The sequence below is a fragment of the Hemiscyllium ocellatum genome, chromosome 4 (genome assembly GCF_020745735.1).
Source record: "Hemiscyllium ocellatum isolate sHemOce1 chromosome 4, sHemOce1.pat.X.cur, whole genome shotgun sequence".
NCBI classification, from domain to species: domain Eukaryota; kingdom Metazoa; phylum Chordata; class Chondrichthyes; order Orectolobiformes; family Hemiscylliidae; genus Hemiscyllium; species Hemiscyllium ocellatum.
Window position 1 is genome coordinate 57209837 of NC_083404.1, and position 20295 is coordinate 57230131.

Sequence of the window (20295 nt, forward strand, 5' to 3'; positions counted from 1 at the left end):
GGACCCTTGGTGGTACGGAAGGCCAAAGGAACCTTGATGTGCATGTCCTTGGATCCTTGACTGCAGCAGAAGAAGGAATTGTGGTAGATTAGAAGGCATGTTTATTAGTTGCTATTAAATACCAGAGTAAGAAAGTTATGATGAGCTGTGTCTAACACTTGTTTGGTCACAGCTGGAGTATTATGTGCAGTTCTGGTCACCATAGTATAGGAAGGATGTAATTGCATTAGAGAAAGTGCAGAAGAGATTCATCAGGATGTTGTTTGGGCTAGAGGGATTCAACTATGAAGACACTGGAGAGATTGGGGTTATTTTGCTTAGAGCAGAGCAGAGCAGGCCAAGGCTAAACCTAGTTGAGGTGTACAAAGTTCTGAGGGGTGTATTATTATTGGACTAGCCAAACAGAGAACAGCCAAGGAATTCCTAGAGGCATGGCACTCATTCACCGATTCAATCAACAAACACATCGATCTGGACCCAATATACCGGCCACTGCATCGGACAGCTGGAACTGACAACCAGAGGCGGCAGAGACAAACCACTATAAATGCCTGAGGAAACATCACAGATGCGCTTCACAGGAGGCTCCCAAGCACTGAGGATATCACCTAGACAGGGGATGAAACATCTGCAACACAAATTCCCAGCCTGGCGAACAGAACCACAACAACGAGCACCCGAGCTACAAATCTTCTCTCAAACTTTGAACACTTACGCGTGTAGATAGGCTTTTTCACTTGATAGAGTCAACAAGCAGGGACATGCCTATTGACTTTATTAAGTGAAAAAGTCTGTCATTTAACGGTATAAAGCAGGGATTTAGTGGTATTTGAAGGAAAACCTTTTCACATGGAAGTTGCGATTTGAAACCCATTGCTAAGCAGATGGTAGAAGCAAGAACTCTCGACATTAAAAACTAGATGAGTATATGAAATGCCATTATATTAAAGGTTATGTGCCATGTACTCTAAAAAGGGATTAGAATATACAGATGTTTGATGAATGGCACAGACGCAATGTGCTGAAGGGCCCTTTTATATGCTGTAAAAATTCTGACTGCTACAGGAAGGAAATTCTTGAGCTTCTGGATTAGGCAGCTGAAGGCATGGCCACCAATGATGGAGTAAGCCTACCTAAAGCCATCGAGTATCCAAAGATGGCTAATGTGACGACATTGAATGGCACATTGATTGTCAACATTACCGATTACAAATAATTCCAAAAAATGGGATCAAACTTTAGTGAAGAGATTTTTAATTTTTGACCGGTATTTGTACGTTTAAAAGATCATTTAAGATATTTAACACCCTGTTTCTTGTTAATAAAATTGTTTTGTTGCCCCAATCATTGCCATACACTCCTAAGTTCAGCTGAAATTTGCTGATCAAAGATGTTTGAAGAGTCTGCTTGATTTCATATAGGTAGTAAGATTAAACTGTAAATCAGTCTGGTCAGGCTAACCTACCTAATGATGTAAAAGATTTTACTTCAAATTTGTAATCTATGTATATTTTAGAGCTATTTTTTGTTTGTAATGTGGGCACAATCTGAGTCAGCTATGAAATTTGTGTAGATCTTAAGTTTAGCGTATATTTTTCTGACTGCATATTCTTGGATCTTCAGGAATCTCCAATCATCCTCAGGGATGGAAATGGCACTATATACCCCATGGCTAAAGATTGTATGGGTGGAATCCGTGATCCTGACTGGTTAGACCTTCCACCAATTACTAGCCTTGGAATGGGGATCCATTCTTTGACAAATCTTCCTGCGAATTCATCCATTAAGAAAAAAGCAGCTGTCATTGTAATGGCTGTAGAGGTATGTTGATCGGAGTAATGAGCATAATAAAATTTAAATATTTACATCTGGTATTATAAACATTTTGGGATTCATTGCTATATATGTATCTGCCAGAAGAAGGTCTACCATGGACATAATTGGATCTAAATTTGCAGATGCCCACCTGCTATAAGTTGCAGAATTTCCTCTACTATCCCAACATCCTCGTCTAGCCTTTGACAAGAGTGATGAACGACAGCAATAGCCATAAGTCACTAACAATCAGCTCCTACGTACAACCACAATCAGTAAACAGTGAACGTATTGTTAATAAATTATTTTTAGGTATTGTTTTGTGGAAGTTACTCGGGCAAAATATTCCACTTTCTATAGGAATTATCAATGTGAATTGAGATGAACGTTTAAAACAGGATCTGCATTCAAAATGTAAGCTTCAATTTAATTTGAATTAATCTAAGTTTTTTGTCTGAATTTAGCAGTGAGAGATTTTACTGTGCCAGTAGCATGTGATGATCTACTTTGGATTTGCAGCTTTTAAGCTGAGCTCGACAAACCAAAGCATTTGATTAGGATAGGGGTTGTGGTATGGGGGGTGGGAATGCTGGTCTCATTTCTAATGGAATAGAATTGATGCACATTTGTATACAACCTTTGAGTGTCCAGGCTTGGAGCATTATGTATGGTTTTGATCGAGAGCAATGGAAATATGCAAAGAGAGTTTATGAAGTTTGATATCAGTACTGAGAGAGTATAACTGTTAAGAAAAGCTCAACGGAATGAAACCCTTTTCTCTGGAAAAGACACAACTGGAACATTGAGGTCTTCAAATTTATGCAGGGTGTTGATGTGGTAGATGTGGAAAAAATGTTTTCATTTGTGGTGGAGACCAAAACTTGAGGCTGTAAATATAATATCAGTCACCTGCTCCATAGTGACTGGGTGCTGAGTGTATTATTTAAAATTTGACACTGAACCTCCAGAATTAGTTTGACAAGTAAGCAAGTGTTTGAATGGGAAAAAAAAAGGTTTTAAAGATCGATTTAAAGGTTAAAGCTATGCAAAGGAGGAGATTGCAGTTCTAGGCAAAGGCACCCAAAAGTTGATGAAATGATTTTGGGGGAAAAAAAATTGACCAGCAAATTGTAGTGCTGGTAAGAGAGGAGGTCATCAAGGGATTTGAAAGCTGGAATGAGAATTTTTAAACTATGGCTGTTGCTAGATGTGGAGTCCATATTTGTCAGTGCACAGAGGACAAATGAAGGTAATTTGGTCAGAATTAAGATGCATGTAATGCCAGAGTTTTGCTTGAGTTCTAGTGTGGAGGTAGTGGACTAGTTTTCTAATAAATATAATTGCAGGAAATTTCTTCCAGTTTAGAAACCACTTTTTATTAAAAAAGTCATCTGAGGCCTTTAGAGGAATGTTTTGTTTTGAAATAGTATTTTCCCTCATTCCAGCAAATTGACATTCTTAAGTATCATGCTGCATTAAAACTCAAATTATATAACTTCTGAATTTTAAAATGAACACTGATGATTGGCACTTAAAACGTTCTCCTTGATGAATTAGAATATGTATACACTCTAGTACAGGGGAAGTATTAAGGTCTTTTCCATTCCAGCTTGTAACTTTGAGCGTAAAATGATGGTAATGTTTTAAAAAAAATATGAAAGAAGACAACTGAATAATGATTAAAACTAGTCAGTGATGATAGTTCAGATGATATGTCATGGCTGCAACATGTAGAAGCTCCTGGATACCCTTGTGATCCAGGGCTAACAAGTCTGATGAACAAAGTTTGAGCAACTTGAGCTCAGATTTTGAAAGCTGGAAGCTGAACTGCAATGCATCAGGAATGGAGAAGATTACCTCAATGCATTGTAGCGGGAGACGACCGCACCAGACGGCCTCCTGAATTGATTGAAGACAGGCATTGTAGCTAAGTGAGACAGATAAGGGGGCCCTTTGGGCAAAATTGTCACTTTAACAAGGCTTGGATGAAACTGAGAACTGCACAATGGATCTCAAAATTGATTGTGGGAATCCAGTCAAATGGGGAGAGCAGCTGCGAACGTACCAGCAGTTGGTGCTAATTTAATGAGGGGGATTGATATTGTTTTCCACTGTAAAGAGCAAGAGTCCAGGCAGTGATGTTGCTTGCCAGTGCAAGGGATTGAGACATTCTGCTCAGGCTTGGAAAGGACCTTGCAGTACGAGGAGGTGGATCTAGTTGTAATGATCTGTGTAATACCAATGATATAGTTTAGATTAGATTAGATTCCCTACAGTGTGGAAACAGGCCCTTCGGCCCAACCAGCCCACACCGACCCTCTGAAAAGTGACCCACCCAGACCCATTTTCCTCTGACTAATGCACCTATCGCTATGGGCAATTTAGCATGACCAGTTCACCTGACTTGCACATCTTTGGCCTGTGGGAGGAAACTGGAGCACCCAGAGGAAACCCACGCAGACACGGGGAGAATGTGCAAACTCCACACAGGCAGTCACCTGAGGCTGGAATTGAACCTGGACCCTGGTGCTGTGAGGCAGCAGTGCTAACCACTGAGCCACTGTGCCACTCCTAAACTAGAACTAAACTGGTGTTTTCATAGAGTATGAGGAGATGGACCGTGAATTAAGGTTATAACCTGTGGACAATTATTGGAGTCTCACGTAGATTGAGTACACAAAATTGAGATTTGTAATTGAGTTTGTAGAATGCTGTCTGGAAAGCTTCTTAGAGCCGTACATTTTGAAACTGATCAGACAGCAGATTATATTTAAGAGGAAACCATAGGCAAGTTAATTTGATGTCTGTCATGTACAAAGTGTCATAAAGAGATGATATATCTACATGTGGAGCTAATCAAAATGTCAACATACTGTTGTCTAAGTAAAATAACGTTTGACCAATTTGTTGGTGTCCTTGAAAGGAGTAATGCCTGTGAGTAAGGGAAAGCCATATACTGACAGTACTCAGGTTGCAACAGTTCCATTCTTGATTCCATTCGTGAGTTGAGTTGTACAAAAGTAGGAACATGGTGCAGAATTATATAAAATTGCTCTTTGTAAGTACAAGGAAATGTTTGTATGTTGGACCTTTAAAATTAATATTGATGCACTTGGGATTGCATTCATAAATTGCTCAAAAATCTGGCATCTCCTGTAATAGTTTAGAGTTGGAGGTGTTATAGTAAGGCAGGGGAATCCAGGATAATTGGAGATAGATGGGACTGTGGAGTTTGAACCAGTTCATGGTCTTGTTGAACGGTGAATCGGGCTCATGGGGCTGAATGATCTACTTTTGTTCTTTTTTCGTATGTTTGTATCTGATGTTAGCAATGTAAGAGTGCTTGTCTTGTACTGAAGCGGCCATCATCCAGGGAAGTGTCACTTAAATAAAATTGATTTGTGGAACTGTTAATTTTGTCAAAGCCATTTTAATAAACCTCTTACTGGAATATTTTCATCAAATGTCAAGATGTTTACTTTTATATCTTATTACAAAGTTCATCTGTTTTAAAATGTGTGATAAATTAAGCTTTTTACCCTGTTGTTGTTTTATTTTAATCTTCTTTGGGAATGATGTTAGTGTTGCACTCAGGGAGGTTCATGTTTAAGGGGAGATTGTCACTAACCTACCATGTCACAGAACTAGCAATTTGGATACCCAGGCTCTGAGAATGAGTTCACATCCCACCATGGCAACTGGTAACATTTAAATTCAAATAATAAAATTTGAAATTGAAAGCTAGTCTTGGTAATGGTGACCATGAATTAAACTTGTGTTGTTGTAAAACCTACCCATTCCTGGATAGGACATAGAACAGTACTGCACAAAACAGGTCCTTTGGCCCTCGATGTTGCGCAGACCTGTGAACTAATCTAAGCTCATTCCCCTACACTATGCTGTCATCCATGTGCTTATCCAAGGACTGTTTAAATGCCCCTAATGTGGCTGAGTTAACTACATTGACAGGCAGGGCATTCCAAGCCCATACCACTCTGAATAAAGAACCTGCCTCTGACATCTGTCTTAAATCTATCATCCCTCAACTAGCAGCCATGGCCCCTCGTACAAGCAGTTGTCGTCATCCTCTGAAAAAGACTCTCACTGTCCACCTTATCTAATCCTTTGATCATCGTGTGTGTCTCTATTAAATCCCTTCTTAGCCACCTTCTCTCCGATGAGAACAGACCCAAGTCCCTCAGCCTTTCCTCATAACGCTTTCGCTCCAGGCCAGGCAACATCCTGGTAAATCTCCTTTGCACCTTTTCCAATGCTTCCACATCCTTCCTGTAATGGGGCAACTGGACTGTACACAGTACTCCATGTGAGGCTGCACTAGCATTTTGTACAGTTGCGGCATGACATCATGGCTCCAGAACTCAATCCCTCTACCAATAAAACCTAACACGGTGTATGCTTTCTTAACAGCATTATCAACCTGGTGGCAACTTTCAGGGATCTATTACATGGACATCAAGATCCCTTTGCATATCCATACTACCAAGAATCTTTCCATTCCCAAAGTGAATCACCTCACACTTATCTGCATTGAACTCCAATTGCCACCTTTCAGCCCAATTCTGCAGTTTATCCAAGTCTCCCTGCAACCTGCAACATTATTCCATATTGTCCACCCCTCCACTGACTTTAGTTAGTCATCTGCAAACTTACTAACCCATCCACCTATGTCCGTCCAAATCGTTTTTTAAAAAAAATGACAAACAGCAGTGGTCCCAAAACAGATCATTGTGGCACACCACCAGTAACCGGACTTCAGGCTGAATATTTTCCATCACTCATTGCCTTCTTACAGAAAGCCAGTTTCTAATCCAAACTTCAGTCCCATGCCTCCCCACCCTCTGCATTTTGCTGCCCCATTCTACGCCTTCTTTATCCTGCCTAATTGCATTATAATTGCCCTTTCCCCATCTATACCTCTTGCCCTGTGATACGTACATATCCGTTTCCATCGCTAAACTAAACATAACCAACTTATGGTCAGTCTCTCAAGTGCTCACTTACTACTAAATCAAACACCTGGCCTGGTTCATTACCAAGTACTAGATCCAGTGTGCCAATCCTCTCCTCCACCTCTTCCCTGGAACTTTGTGGAGTCCTATTTTTAAAAAAAAACTCCCAGCAGTGTAACCTCTCCTCTCCTGTTTCTAACCTCAGCCCATACTACCTCAGTAGACGAGTCCACATCATAAGTTCTTTCAGCCACCGTTACACCGTCCTTGACTAACAAAGCCATACCTCCCCCTCTTTTACCACCTTCCCTGATCTTAATGAAAGATCTAAACCCTAAAACTTGCATCATCCATTCCTGATCTTACTTTATCCATGTCTCAGAAATGGCCACAACATTGAAGTCCCAGATACCTATCCATGCTGCAAGCTCACCTACCTTATTCCGGATACTCTTCGCATCGAAATATAGACACTTCAAACCAGTCTGCCAACACGCTCCTGTGATCGTGAAATCCTGTCCGTGTCCTCCCTACTCTTATCCTCCTGTGCACTGGAACTACAACACGGGTTCCCATCTCCCTGCTGAGCTAGCTTAAACCCATCCAAATAGCACCAGCAAATCTCCCATCCAGGACATTCATGCCTCTAGTTCAAATGAAGACCGTCCTATTTATGGAGGTCCCACCTTCCCCAGAATGCGCCTTAATTATCCATAAACCTGAAAGCCTCCCTCCTGCACCATCCCTGCAGCCCCGTATTTAGCTGATATTTCTCCCTATTCTTAGCCTTCAGAGATGACAACTCTTTGTTCTCTCTCTCAGCTTCCACCCTAGCTCCCTGAAGTCCTGCCTTCTTTTAGGTGAAGTCTCTATCCCTCTTTCTACCTATGTCATTGGTACCTATGTGGACCGCAACTTGGGGATGGTCACCCTCTCCCTTCAGGACTCCAAAGACACGATCCGAGACGTCTCAGACCCTGCACCTGGGAGCCAACATACCAACCATGAGTCTCTTTCGTTCCCAACAAACCTTCTATCTGACCCACTAACTATAAATTCCCCAATGATTAAACTCAAACATAACACTATACCTGTTTTTCAGGGGAACGACCCTGTGGGCTGACTTTTTTCCCCCCTCTTTGAACAGTTACCCAGCTTTCTTTGTGCCTACAAGTAATTACTTCTCTGTAACTCTTAACTATCACGGACTCTGCCTCCCAAATGATCTGAAGTTCATCCAGCTCCCTATCCAGTTCCCTGACGCAGTCTTGGAGCAGCAAGAGTTGGATGCGCTTCTGGCAGATGGATGGGGCACCAGTGGCATCCCTCACCTCAAACAGGAGGAACGTTCCTCTCCCTGCATTACCCTCCTTGCTAGTTCCCCTTATCAGGAAGTAAAATACAAACCTTACCTGATGTGTCCCTGGTGTATAAGGTTAGAGGAGGTGGTTGGGTGGGAGGCCCGACAAGGGTAATATCTTAGGTTTAGAAAACACTCATTTATATAGCTGAGGGGAGAAAAAAGTCCGTCCTTTCCCAGAAACTCCTGCTCTCTGAGATGCTGCCGCTGCTTAAAGTTTTAAATCAGTGACTCAGCTTTTCCAACAAGCTCCCCAGTCAGTGTGCTTGACTCTCAACTGCCCTCTGTAGTGACCCAGCAAGCTACTCTGGCAGTTGAGACGGGCAACTCACTGGTGATCTGACATTCCACAAGAGAATAAAGGAAACCAAAGTATTATTTCTGATGCATTCAAATACTTTTGAATTCCTTCTTTCTTGGTCTTCTAGTGCAATATTGTTGAAAGGGAGATCTCTTTTACATTGTATGAAGAGCCAGAGGAATTTAGCTGTGTGCATGACACTTTCTTACCAGGAATGGTCGCGTACTATTGTGTACATTGTGCACAATGTCACCTAAAATAACTAATTTTTAAAAAATTTATCCCATTCTACAGAAGCAAGCATTAATGCAGCACATACTGCGATGTGATTATGAAGCTTCCAGGCAGTACTTGATGAATCTTGAGCAGGCCGTTTTGCTTGAACAAACACCGCAAGCACTTAATACATTCCTCAGCAATCGATGTGATGGGAATCGTAATGTCTTACATGCTTGTGTGTCTGTATGTTTCCCTACAAGCAATAAAGAGACTAAAGAGGAAGAAGGTGAGTTTAAAACCATGATTTTCTTTAGAGGAAAGCCACTTGTGTGAATATAAAACTAAACGAATCATAAATATTCTCAGCTCTGTTATTGTAGTTGCTTCAAATATTGGTTTGTTTAGTGCCTGTCCATTCCCATCAGTCTTTCCAAGAAGAGTGCAGATTAAATATTAAGTTTTTTTCCTGCAGATGCAGTGAACACTTTTTTTCTCAAAAAACTGGTTTTGTTGTAATTGCGAGATCCCCTGAACGATATGGGAATGGCGTAAGCTAAAGTTGAGGTAGAATGTCAACAGTTATTATAATGAATAGTAGAGCAGGCTCCCAGGGTTGATGGAGCTACTCCTCTATTGTTATGTTTCTATAATAATTCTGCATTCCTACAAAATGGACCTTTCCAAACATTTTGCTTAATGAACAGAAAATCAAAATTTGACCCAATATACTTTGAGAGTGGAGATTGCAGCTTTTATCAAAATTGATTGCCTCTCACCAGTCAGGATGAGAATATTTTAGTTTTGGCTGCTTATCTCTTCTTTCTCTTTGAGATTCAGAGGCTGAATAAAATAGTACGCGGTTTAAGATTTTGTGAAATATCGTGCAGTTCAGCCTCAAGCTGACAAGGACACCATCTGTTTAAACCTTATTTTGGAATATGTATCAATAATCCGAAATCTTTTTGCCTGAGAACGTGGGAGTTTGGTCCTAGAGTTTATTTTCTTTCAAAAGGATCTTGACTGCCTTTGGGACATTATTTAATGCACTTAATGGAAATAAGGTTTAGAAATTTGAGAACAACAAGATTAATTTCATGGTGAACTTAGCATGACAGTCTTACAATAATGCTCTTGTAACTTCAAATTCACGCTTTGAAATATCTCGATTATAGTGAATGACTTCTGCTAGGTAGATCAAATGGAGCTCAAATTTCACTTTGTTTCTAATTGATTCCCAGAACTTATAATTATAACTTCACTGCACTGACTCAAAAAGCCAATTTCCTTTCGCTTAATTAAAATGTGTTCATTTATATAAATATTGGCGTATTTAGAGATACTTGAATCAGGAAAGTTTGCCTCAAATCAATATTTTCACTTTTGCTAAAGTACTTCTGCATCTGAAGTCCGATGAGTTTCTTACCATGCATATCTTTTTAAAAAGTGACTGTTCAGGCTAATAATAATGTCTTAAAATCTTAATAACTAGTAATACCAATAATTGACACTTCAATGTCCACAGTGATTTGAGAATACTGTAACCATACTGTTTGCAAATCTAATAAATTATAATTCATTTAAATCTACTTTTTCTACTAAACATCATATCGTCTTAAATAAAGCTGAAACTGAATGTAAATATGTAACTGCACAATATGTCTCAGGTTGTGATCTCTTTAAGAGCATATCTTTCAAAGCAAGTCAAATATTTTATACCAGATGAAGAAGAGTAGTTCACATCTTTCTTGCTCAATTAGTTCACCTTGGCCTGATTTAGCCCTGAATGCATTCCTGACTTGCTTTCTAAAAGCAGTTTGGCTCACTTCCCATTCGACCAAGTTTAGGTGGTTGAGCTATTAAATGTTTTTTAAGAAGTCCTAGTTTTCTAGAATCTCTACAATTTCCCTGAGGAATTTTTGTTGAAAAATCATTGGGTATCCAGCTCCTAACCAGGTTGCTTCTGACATTATAGAAATTCTGATTTTTGCCTTGAGTTGGCCTAGTTCTTTGAATCAGGGTCCAATATCCTGTTACTGAAACTGTTGGACAAATAATGGGCACTTAACATTAGCTGTGTTCTGCTGCAAATTTCCTAGCCAGGAGCAGTGTCTTCTAATGTAGCGTAGAAGAATCGATGAATCCATGAAAACATGAGTGGAGCAGGTCTGCGCGGAAATTATACCCTTTTTTTCAGTTGCAAGTAATTTTATTTTTAGGCTGAATGGCCATTTTGAAAACTGCTGAAAGGAGGTATGTTTGGGGCTAGAGGGAAGGGATGAAGGGTGGCAGGTGAGTGAGGATTGTGGGCTACAGTAAAGTAGAGTTAATGGTGGGGTTTGTCAGGGGGCAGGGGAGGATCCAGTGGGGTAGAGCCAATTTGTGGAGGGTTTTAGTGCACACTTTTTTTCCTCGGTAATTGTTCAGCTTAAATGCTTCAAAACCCTCTGAAATCTCAAATTCTAAAGGACACTTTTGGAGGGTTCCAGAAGCCAGTAATTGCCTCAAAAAAATCTTCTAGGGCATTCTGACAGTCAACTGTGGTTGGGAATCTCAGTTATCTTAATGATTAACTTCAGTCTGTGCCACTGCACTGACATATACCCTTTTGAAATTTCTGGGCCAATGTTTGCTGAAGTCCCCTAACAATTCCATTATCCATATGTGTTCATAACTTACAAAGGGTAAAGATACTATAGAGTAAAAACACATCATTGTTTGTAAACAGCTTTACGTCTAAATTTTAGTAAGGTGTCCAAATAAAATGTTGAATTGTAATCCTTTTACCCATCATAGAAGCTTGCTTGCATGTTTTTTGAGTTCTATATTCATGGAGGCTTATAGAGAGCATACAAGTTTATAAATCTTGGTTATCTTAATATATCATACATTTTAGGTTACAGATATTGGCAGGTAAGAGTTGGATGTATCCAGTGAATCAGTATAAAATCCAGTGTAGCTAGAACAATTCTTTTCTGAAGTTCTTGGCACACAAACTTAAAACAGAAATGAATAACAAAGAAGAATTAATCAACCATTATCCAGGGATCGGGAATGATGCAGGCTTTGGGCTTCAGTGTTTAAACTTTGTTTCAGGATAGCATTTTGATTTTTCATTAAAAACTGAAGTAATTAAACAGACATTGACACTTTTGTGTAGTTCTCTCACTTGATGGCCTAAGTGGTTCCTTATCAGTGAGTCCTGATCTTAATGCAGTAATTACATGATTCATTTTAATGTATTTGACATTTTTAGCTAATCATGACTGACAGTTCTTGCCGATCCCCAATTGCCTTTGAACTGAATGGCTTGCTAGGATCATTTCAGAAGGTAGTTAAGCATCATCCCTGTAGATCTCGTGCCACACCTATGCCAGACCAAATAAGAATGGACGATTCTGTTCCCTGAAGTACATCAGTAAAAATAATAGGTTTTTATTGGCCATGGTTACGTGGTTACCATTAAACTAACTTGAATTCCAGTTTTTATTGAATTCTAACTTCAGGATATGTCATGATGAGATTCAAAACATTACACTGGAGAATACATAATCTGTATTAATCACAATGAAGGGCCATTTTATATGTGAATTTCAGCAATACTGAGGGCACATCCAGAATTCTGTGGTATGGGACGTTCATTATAGTATCTTGAAAGAACTAGAGAGTTGAAATAAAGGGGAGATGCTTTTGAACAGTTTTTTTTAAACTCGCAAATACATTTCGTGCAAAGTTTATTTCTCAATGAATTGCTGTACCTGTTCATATCAAGAAATTGAGGTTGAATGAGGTGAATTCAAAAATGATTTCTGCATTTCAGGTCAGTGTTGAGTCTTGTAATTTGAAACAGAAGTAGGTGGAAGACCTCAGCAGGTCTGGCATCACCTATGGAAAGAAATCATTTATCTTTGTGTTGAGTGACCCTTCCTTGGAACTGCTGGTAGCTAGGAAAATGTCGATTTGTACGCAGAAAATAGGGATATGCAGATTCTACATATAAATTGACATTTTTCTAGCTACCACCAACTCTGAGGAAGCCTCACTTGACCCAAAATGTTAACTCTTTCTCTCCACAGGTGATGCCAGACCTGCTGAACTTTTCCAGCTGTTTGATTTATGGCATCCACGGTTCTTTTGGTTTTTGTCTTGTAACTTGATGTCAGTTTGTTTTGTGGCATTGTTACTGAGACCTAGTGACTTAAGTATTTCTGTCCCACAGAAGCAGAGCGCTCCGAGAGGAATACGTTTGCAGAGAGGTTATCAGCAGTCGAGGCCATTGCAAATGCAATTTCAGTTGTGTCGAGTAATAGTAGTGGTAACAGGACTGGACCATCTAGCAGTCGTAGGTATGTGCAAATATGACCTGACCTAATTACCTTAGCTGGGCATCTTTGGAAGCCATAGTGCTGACCAATTTTATTTGGGGTAGGAAGAAGAATCTGGGGTAAGAAGCAAGATTATACAAGTTGTTATCATTTATTTCTTGGGAGTGGGATTGTTAAAGGTAGCTGTTGAGTAATTCTAAACATGTAAATTTTTACTTTTTGTTAATTGATACTTTATCATGGCACTTCAAATTAGATGGTTTAGTGTTAGCTCATAGAAAGAAAGATAGTACTTAAACTGTATTCCAAAATGTTGAGTGTTTGTAAATAGCTGAACTACCATGATGTCATCAATAAGCCAATAGGTACATAAGACATTGTTGCTACAAGAGAAACTAATTTGATTTCAACTTTCTTGGCATAGCAGTCTATGTATTCTGTGATTAAAATTCTATTTGTTACTACTTGTTTAACTTTTAGCAAATCCAGAAGCCTAACATCCCTAATAATTGTAGAAACTTGTTGGATCATAGTCGGAGGTAAATGTTTTTTGACCCCAAAGTAAGTAATGAGTCTTGCATTCTTCTCTCAGTTTAAGATTGCGCGAGATGATGAGGCGTTCCCTGCGAGCAGCAGGCTTGGGTCGTCATGAGTCTGGTGCTTCATCCAGTGACCATCAGGATCCAGTATCTCCTCCTATTGCCCCACTTAGCTGGGCACCAGATCCACCTGCAATTGATCCAGGTTAGAATGATTCCTGATGTTGCTAGAAAATAACTTGCTGAACCACTTATCCTGCTTTGTGTTAGCATCAACATATGAGGATTTGAAGAGTAACTTCGCCACACAAATTATTTTGTCTTAGATGCAATAAAACCAAATTTCATTTCATAGGTATTCTTATGTGTACATTTACAAAGCAGACAGACATCTCCGACAAGAGCAGCATCTCTGTAGTTCATGCATGTAGAAAAGAAAACATTTGGTCATACTGAGGAGAGAAAATGGCCATTTCTTTTTCACTACAGACTCACATATTCAGTTATACAGTTGTAGAAAATTTGTGAATGCCCATTTTAAACTTGATATTATGACAAGTGTTCTCATTCTTAGAGTAAGAAAGAAGCATCTGAATAAGAATTAAAGACTTGGACTCCATATAATGCCTTTCATGAATCAGAACATCTCCAAAGCACTGACTAGTTTGTAGAGATCTAGTGAAGGAAATCACAAACAACTTGCCATCCCACCGTACGGAAATAAATTGAGTTGAATTTTTTTTAAAATGTTGGTTTGAAACAAAAATAATAACCACCTTCAGAGCAGGTAACTAGTCTGAGTGAGACTGTTCAGAAGACCGTCTAAATCAATGAGCAGTGAAATTTTATATTGTGCTCATTCAGGACATTTCAATGAAACCACACTATTGCTGTTAAAACTTGAGAAAGCTAATGCTACCATTTGCTGGCACCAGAGCACAGTTTAATTGAATTAATCTTGACTGACACTGCCATTTGATATTGTGTAACTGCGCCATGTATAATAAAGGTTCCTATCTCTCTAGTTGTGCAAACTTTCATGTTCTGAGTGGCTGAAAGAATATGGATATAATATGTTTAGGAATAGGAAGATTAGTCTTTTTTTATTCACTTGTAGAATGTGGGGGGTCACTAGCTACTTTATTGTCCATTCCTATTTAGCCTTGAGATAGTGGCTGGTTACCATTTTGAATCACTGTAGTTCTTTTGCCAAAGATAGACCCAAAGTGCTGCTGGAGAGGGAGTTCAAGGATTATGATCAGCAATGCTGAATGAATGGCAATATATTTCCAAGTCTGGATGGTGAGTGACTTGGAGGGGAGCTTTGTAGATGGTGGTGTTCCCATATATCTGCTGCCCTTGTCTTTCCAGATGATGTGCTTGTGTGTTTGGAAAAGGCTGTATTAAGTCTAATAGTATTGTATTACCAGCAGCAGCAACAGTTACTGCCAAAGTATTGTGTTCTAAATCAGTAAACATCTGTTCCTGTCCATAAACTCATGGAAAACTCTGGTTACTGATTTCAGTTATGGTTGATTGAGAGTTTGGGGTTGTATCAGCAATGGAGAAAGTTCTTTTTATTTTCCGGGTTCCCAGCATCCAAGTCTGATTTTTTTCCAATTTTGCGTTAGTTCAGCATGTTTGTGTATCAACCAAGTAAGGTATACAAATGCAAATAGGCAAAAAAGAATGTTGAATTATATCAATGATCCCAAAAATGTTGAATGTATATTCAAATCGCAAGTCTTGACTGCTGTTGTTTATTTAACTTATTAGTGGATTAGATTACATCAGTGATAAAGAAAATCCGTTATCAACGCTTGGTCTAAATATATAACTTCTGATCTGGATTACTGCATGTGCACCTGGTTTAAAATTTTGGATATTTTAAACACTCATGCAAGGAATTAAGTTGATCCATTTCAGTAAATGTTAGTCTGTGGAATAGAAATGTTAGATTGTGAAATTTTCCAGTTGCTGTTAAAAGTTTCAGGACTTTTAAGATTTTAAATGGCACATTTTAAGATAACATGCTATACTCTGGGAAGCAAGTTGCTTACCTTTCAGAGGATGTTTCTCAATAGTATAAAAGAGCCAGGCAAAGGTCCAGAACTGACCCTTCACTGACGCTGTTATTCTCATGTCCTGGCATTAATTTTACTTGACTGTCTATCAGAGGTTGCCAAAAGGGATCCAAAATACATGAATAGCTTTGTAAGAGAAAACTAATTTCTCTGTTTCACTAGAATAAGTGGGTAGTTTAAAGGATTAATTGTACGTTCAAAAGGACTGTTACCAATGAACATTTGAACCTTCAAACCTAATTACTTGGAAAGTAGAAATGTTATCAGAGTATTTAGCTGCTGGTTCTTCATTGAGAATGATTTCAGCCTTACACAAAGTTGTCTCAGTCACTAACCAAAGAACTATTCCAAAATCAGAAGAAGGAACACTGCAGGCATTCACCAAATAGGCAAAAACCCAAGTCTACAGTTTGCCTTCTCAAGCTGTAATGCAGGGTTTGCTTAGGATGGGAAAGCTATTTATTATGTTTTTGTAAGTTTTTCTGAGCGCAATGGAAATGATCAGTTATAAATAGATCTTGAATTCCACGTTGACAAGTGTGGATGTTGTAAGAGATTTGGGAAGCTGATGAGACTTCTTGGAAGTTGAAGTTTTTCGCTGGGAGATCAAGTATTTGAGATTCACTGTAGTCCAATTTAGCAACCGTCATGCTGCATCCACCCATTTGTCACATATTTATAACCAGGAAAAGTTGTCACCAATGACTATAATCATTCTCAACCTGTACCATAAACAGGACAATCTGTTCATTATTTGCGAAATCTGATCGCCACTAATCACGACTGAAATTAGGGAGCATCTAGCTTTTAACACTCTCTAGCTGCATTGTTCTCAATAATTTAAGGCAATGCCATTTGTATTCCCATGCTTGCTCACCCTCTCTCTCTCACTGTCTCTCTTCTTCACTCTCCCCATCTTTTTCTGTGCGTGCTCCCCACCTTCCTTTTTCTCTTCCTGTATGATGCTACTTTAAAGCTTGTCTTGATAGCTCACTGTATGCATCACACTATATTTGATAATACTTTTTACGACACCCAAGCAGCCATACTCTTGATGCTTTAAAAATGCATCCCAATTCCATTGTCTTACAGTGCTTATGTACTTTGCTCTCATAGCTTCTTGGTAACAAACTGACACATTTTTTGTAGCACGGCTCCCTACAAATAGCAGTTTTAATTGCTTCACAACATGAAATATCTTATTTGGGCTGCTACTCCATGTGTAATATTGAGTTGCACCTTGTTCACCAAATTTGATTTGAAGCAAAGGATGAAGCATACATGAAGATATCAGTTTATTGTGCTTTTCTGGAACAAGGTTGGAAATTGGCTTCATTTTTTGCTGAAAGACTACTTTGGGAGCAATCAAAACTATACATTTTTCAGAGTGAGGATATTAAACCACGCTGCAAGGCACAACTTATGTCTGATACCTTTAGTTTTAGATTCCCAAGTGTTAAGAAAATTTAAGGTGTCCATCTGGTGGTGTCCTATCCTTTGGGCATCCTTCATCCAATGTTTTCAAGTCAATTCGATAGGTTTTTGCTGGTTTTTACTAAAATAAATATAGTACTAGTTTTGTAAACAAAAGTTTAACTACTTTTACTATTCACATCCATCGAAAAGTCAATATACAAGAGGCACAGGTTTTTATTATTTCAGTTGAAGTCACTTATACTTCCATTTCAGATTTTGGTTTTGATGCGATATAAAGTATTTTAGAAACATCAGAACCAAGTTTGTTTTTTTTGGCAGTCAAGAGATCTTTGCATTAAATTTTTTTAACTAAATATTCAGAGCAACATGCAGTTATCGTGTGAAACATTTTGGTATCCTCACAGTTCTGAAAGCTGTAAAGTGTTTTAGGCAGAGGACTGTTTTGACCTGATGATCATTTGCTATTCTGTTTACTGAAAGATGGTGACATTGATTTTATCCTCGCTCCTGCTGTGGGATCTCTTACCACAGCAGCATCTGGTACTGGACAAGGGCCAAGCACGTCTACCATACCAGGTAAGGTTACCTTTCTATAACATTTTCTTTACCTCTGTCGGAGAGTTTTGATTTCTGCTGGTGTTAGTTACCTTGCTGCCATCAACTTTATTGTGTAATCCTAGTCAACAAGTGATTGAGCTTTGCAAACCTTGTGATCATAGGGAAAGTTTGTTAAATCTGACCCTGTTCCAAACTGACTTGACCTGTCCTGTTTCTAGCAAATGTCAATAAATAATAATCACGAGGAAAAAAATCATGTGTAAAATTCACAGCTTTGGTCATATGATATCAAGCTTATAAATGTCCTTATTGCCAATTTTCCTGAGACATCAGATCTTTATGAATGGAAATGCTATGTTGGGGAATGGAGTAGATTAAAATTATTTTAGTTATATACCTGTCATTAGATATATTACTGAAAACAAATTGTATTGTTACTTAGATATTATTTTTAAAATCTTACTATTAATATATTGCAATGCTTATATGCAAAAGAGAGAATTTAAAAGTTGCCAAGTGAAAAGCGATGTTAAACTTTCTCATCATTCAAGTTGGAAGAAATAGCTGGACTTATGCAGAATATCTAAGAAGCACTCATGATTTCCACTCTTAACCATGGACACTGACACCTTTCAGCACCTCTGGTCTGGCTTAGATCACCTAACTCTCGGCACCTCTTGATGGGAATGGTTCACATTTTATTAGTCGTCAAAGCTAGGAATAATTGTCGACTTTGTCACCAATTACAGTCTTAACCAATTTAATTGGAGAATGTAATCGTTTTCTTGTTTCTGCACATTACAAAGTTAGATATTCATAAACCATGGTTTAACTTTAAGATGCCATTTTGAAGTGTCTATATTTTTTAATTTCTGTACATATCCAGGGTGTTCTTTTTAAATGCAGAAATATGATATTTTATCTCCTAAACATTAATAGCCCCTATTTACAAGAAAAATATTTTTTTCTTCTGTAGGGTTCAGTCTTAATTTGTAGAAGTGGTTTTCACACAACTAGCTGGCTTAATTTCTAAATGACCTAATTAATTTTAAGGTTTTGCTCTTTTCTGGAATTTCATTCTGGAGGGAATAAGTTTGAAACCAATAACAGCCATTTTATCGACTCTCATTCCTCTAAAGCCACCTTCATCAAAAATCAGGCTCCTTGAAACAGGAGTAGGTGGAACAAATATTTCTCATCATGTTCCTGGGTTTTTTCAAACCATTTTCTATTTTGTATCTTCCTCCTCTAAAAACTAGTTGTGGTGTACTAAGAGAGCAAAGTGCCTTTTTGTTGTATTCTCAGATTACATTTTGCTTTTGTATTTATTCATGTAATATTGCTGAGTCTTTTTAAATATTAATTTATTATGGTCTCCTATAAGACCATAAGACATAGGAGTGGAAGTAAGGCCATTCAGCCCATCGAGTCCACTCTGCCATTTAATCATGGCTGGGCATTTCAATTCCACTTACCCACACTCTTCCCGTAGCCCTTTAATTCCTTGCGAGATCAAAAATTTATCAATCTTAAGATATTTAACGTCCCAGCCTCCACTGCACTTCGTGGCAATGAATTCCACAGGCCCACCACTCTCTTGCTGAAGAAATATCTCCTCATTTCCAATCTAAATTGACCCCCTCTAATTCTAAGACTCTGCCCACGGGTCCTTGTCTCATCGCCTAACGGAAACGACTTGCCAGCATCCACTGTTTCTAAGCCATACATTATCTTGTAAGTTTCTATTAGATCTCCCCTCAACCTTCTAAACTCTAACGAGTACAATCCCAGGATCCTCAGCCGCTCGTTAGGCCTACCATTCCAGGGATCATGCTGGTGCCAGTATGTCATTCCTGGGGTGTGGGGCCCAAAATTGGACACACTATTCCATATGGGGCCCTAACTAGAGCTTTACTAAATCTCAAAAGCACGTTGTTGCTTTTATATTCCAACCCTCTTGGGATAAATGCAACATTGTGTTCACTTTCTTAATCATCAACTCAACCTTTAGAGAATCCTAGACTAGCACTGCCAGATCCCTTTTGAACTTTGGCTTCTTGAGAGTTTTGTCACTGTTTAGAAAATAGTCCATGCCTGTATTGTTTTTTCCAAAGTGCAAAACCTCCCATTTGCTCACGTTGAATTTCATCAGCCGTTTCCTGGACCACACTCTTAAACTGTCAATCTTTCTGCAGCCTCCCTACCACCTCAGTGCTACCTGCCTGTCCACCTAACTTCATATCATTGGCACACTTTGCCAGAATACTCCCCCGTCTCTCCATCGAGATCATTAATATATACAGTGAACAGCTGCAGTCCTAACGTTGACCCCTGCCGGACACCACTTGTCACTGGTTGCCATCCCGAAAAAGAATTTTTTTTATCCCAACACTCTGCCTTCTTTCAGACAACCAATCTTCAATCCATGCCAGTAGCTCACCTAGAATACCGTGGGCTCTCACCTTACTTAGCAGCCTCCCATGAGGCACCTGATCAGTCCTTTTGGAAGTCTAGATAGATAAACATCCACTGGGTTTCCCTGGCCTAACCTACTTGTTACCTCTTCAAAGAGTTCTAACAGGTTTATCAGGCACAACCTCCCCTTACTAAATCCATGCTGACTTGTTCTAAGCTGAACCTGCACTTGCGAGAATTTAGAAATCTTATCCTTAACGATGGATGCTAGAATT

At 38.9% G+C, this 20295-nt stretch overlaps 1 protein-coding gene across 9 annotated transcripts in view; it reads left to right on the forward strand.

Moving 5' to 3' along the window:
* ubr5 (ubiquitin protein ligase E3 component n-recognin 5) overlaps positions 1 to 20295 on the forward strand; it is a 159276-nt gene that overhangs the window by 74528 nt on the left and 64453 nt on the right. For 8 of the 9 annotated variants that reach the window (XM_060823253.1, XM_060823254.1, XM_060823257.1 and 5 more), the window contains 5 exons: positions 1624 to 1821; positions 8741 to 8951; positions 12882 to 13008; positions 13580 to 13731; positions 17528 to 17623. In XM_060823253.1, the coding sequence (XP_060679236.1) occupies positions 1624 to 1821; positions 8741 to 8951; positions 12882 to 13008; positions 13580 to 13731; positions 17528 to 17623 (784 nt within the window). The remainder of the gene's footprint in view (positions 1 to 1623; positions 1822 to 8740; positions 8952 to 12881; positions 13009 to 13579; positions 13732 to 17527; positions 17624 to 20295) is intronic. The other variant, XM_060823255.1, reaches the window with a different exon arrangement.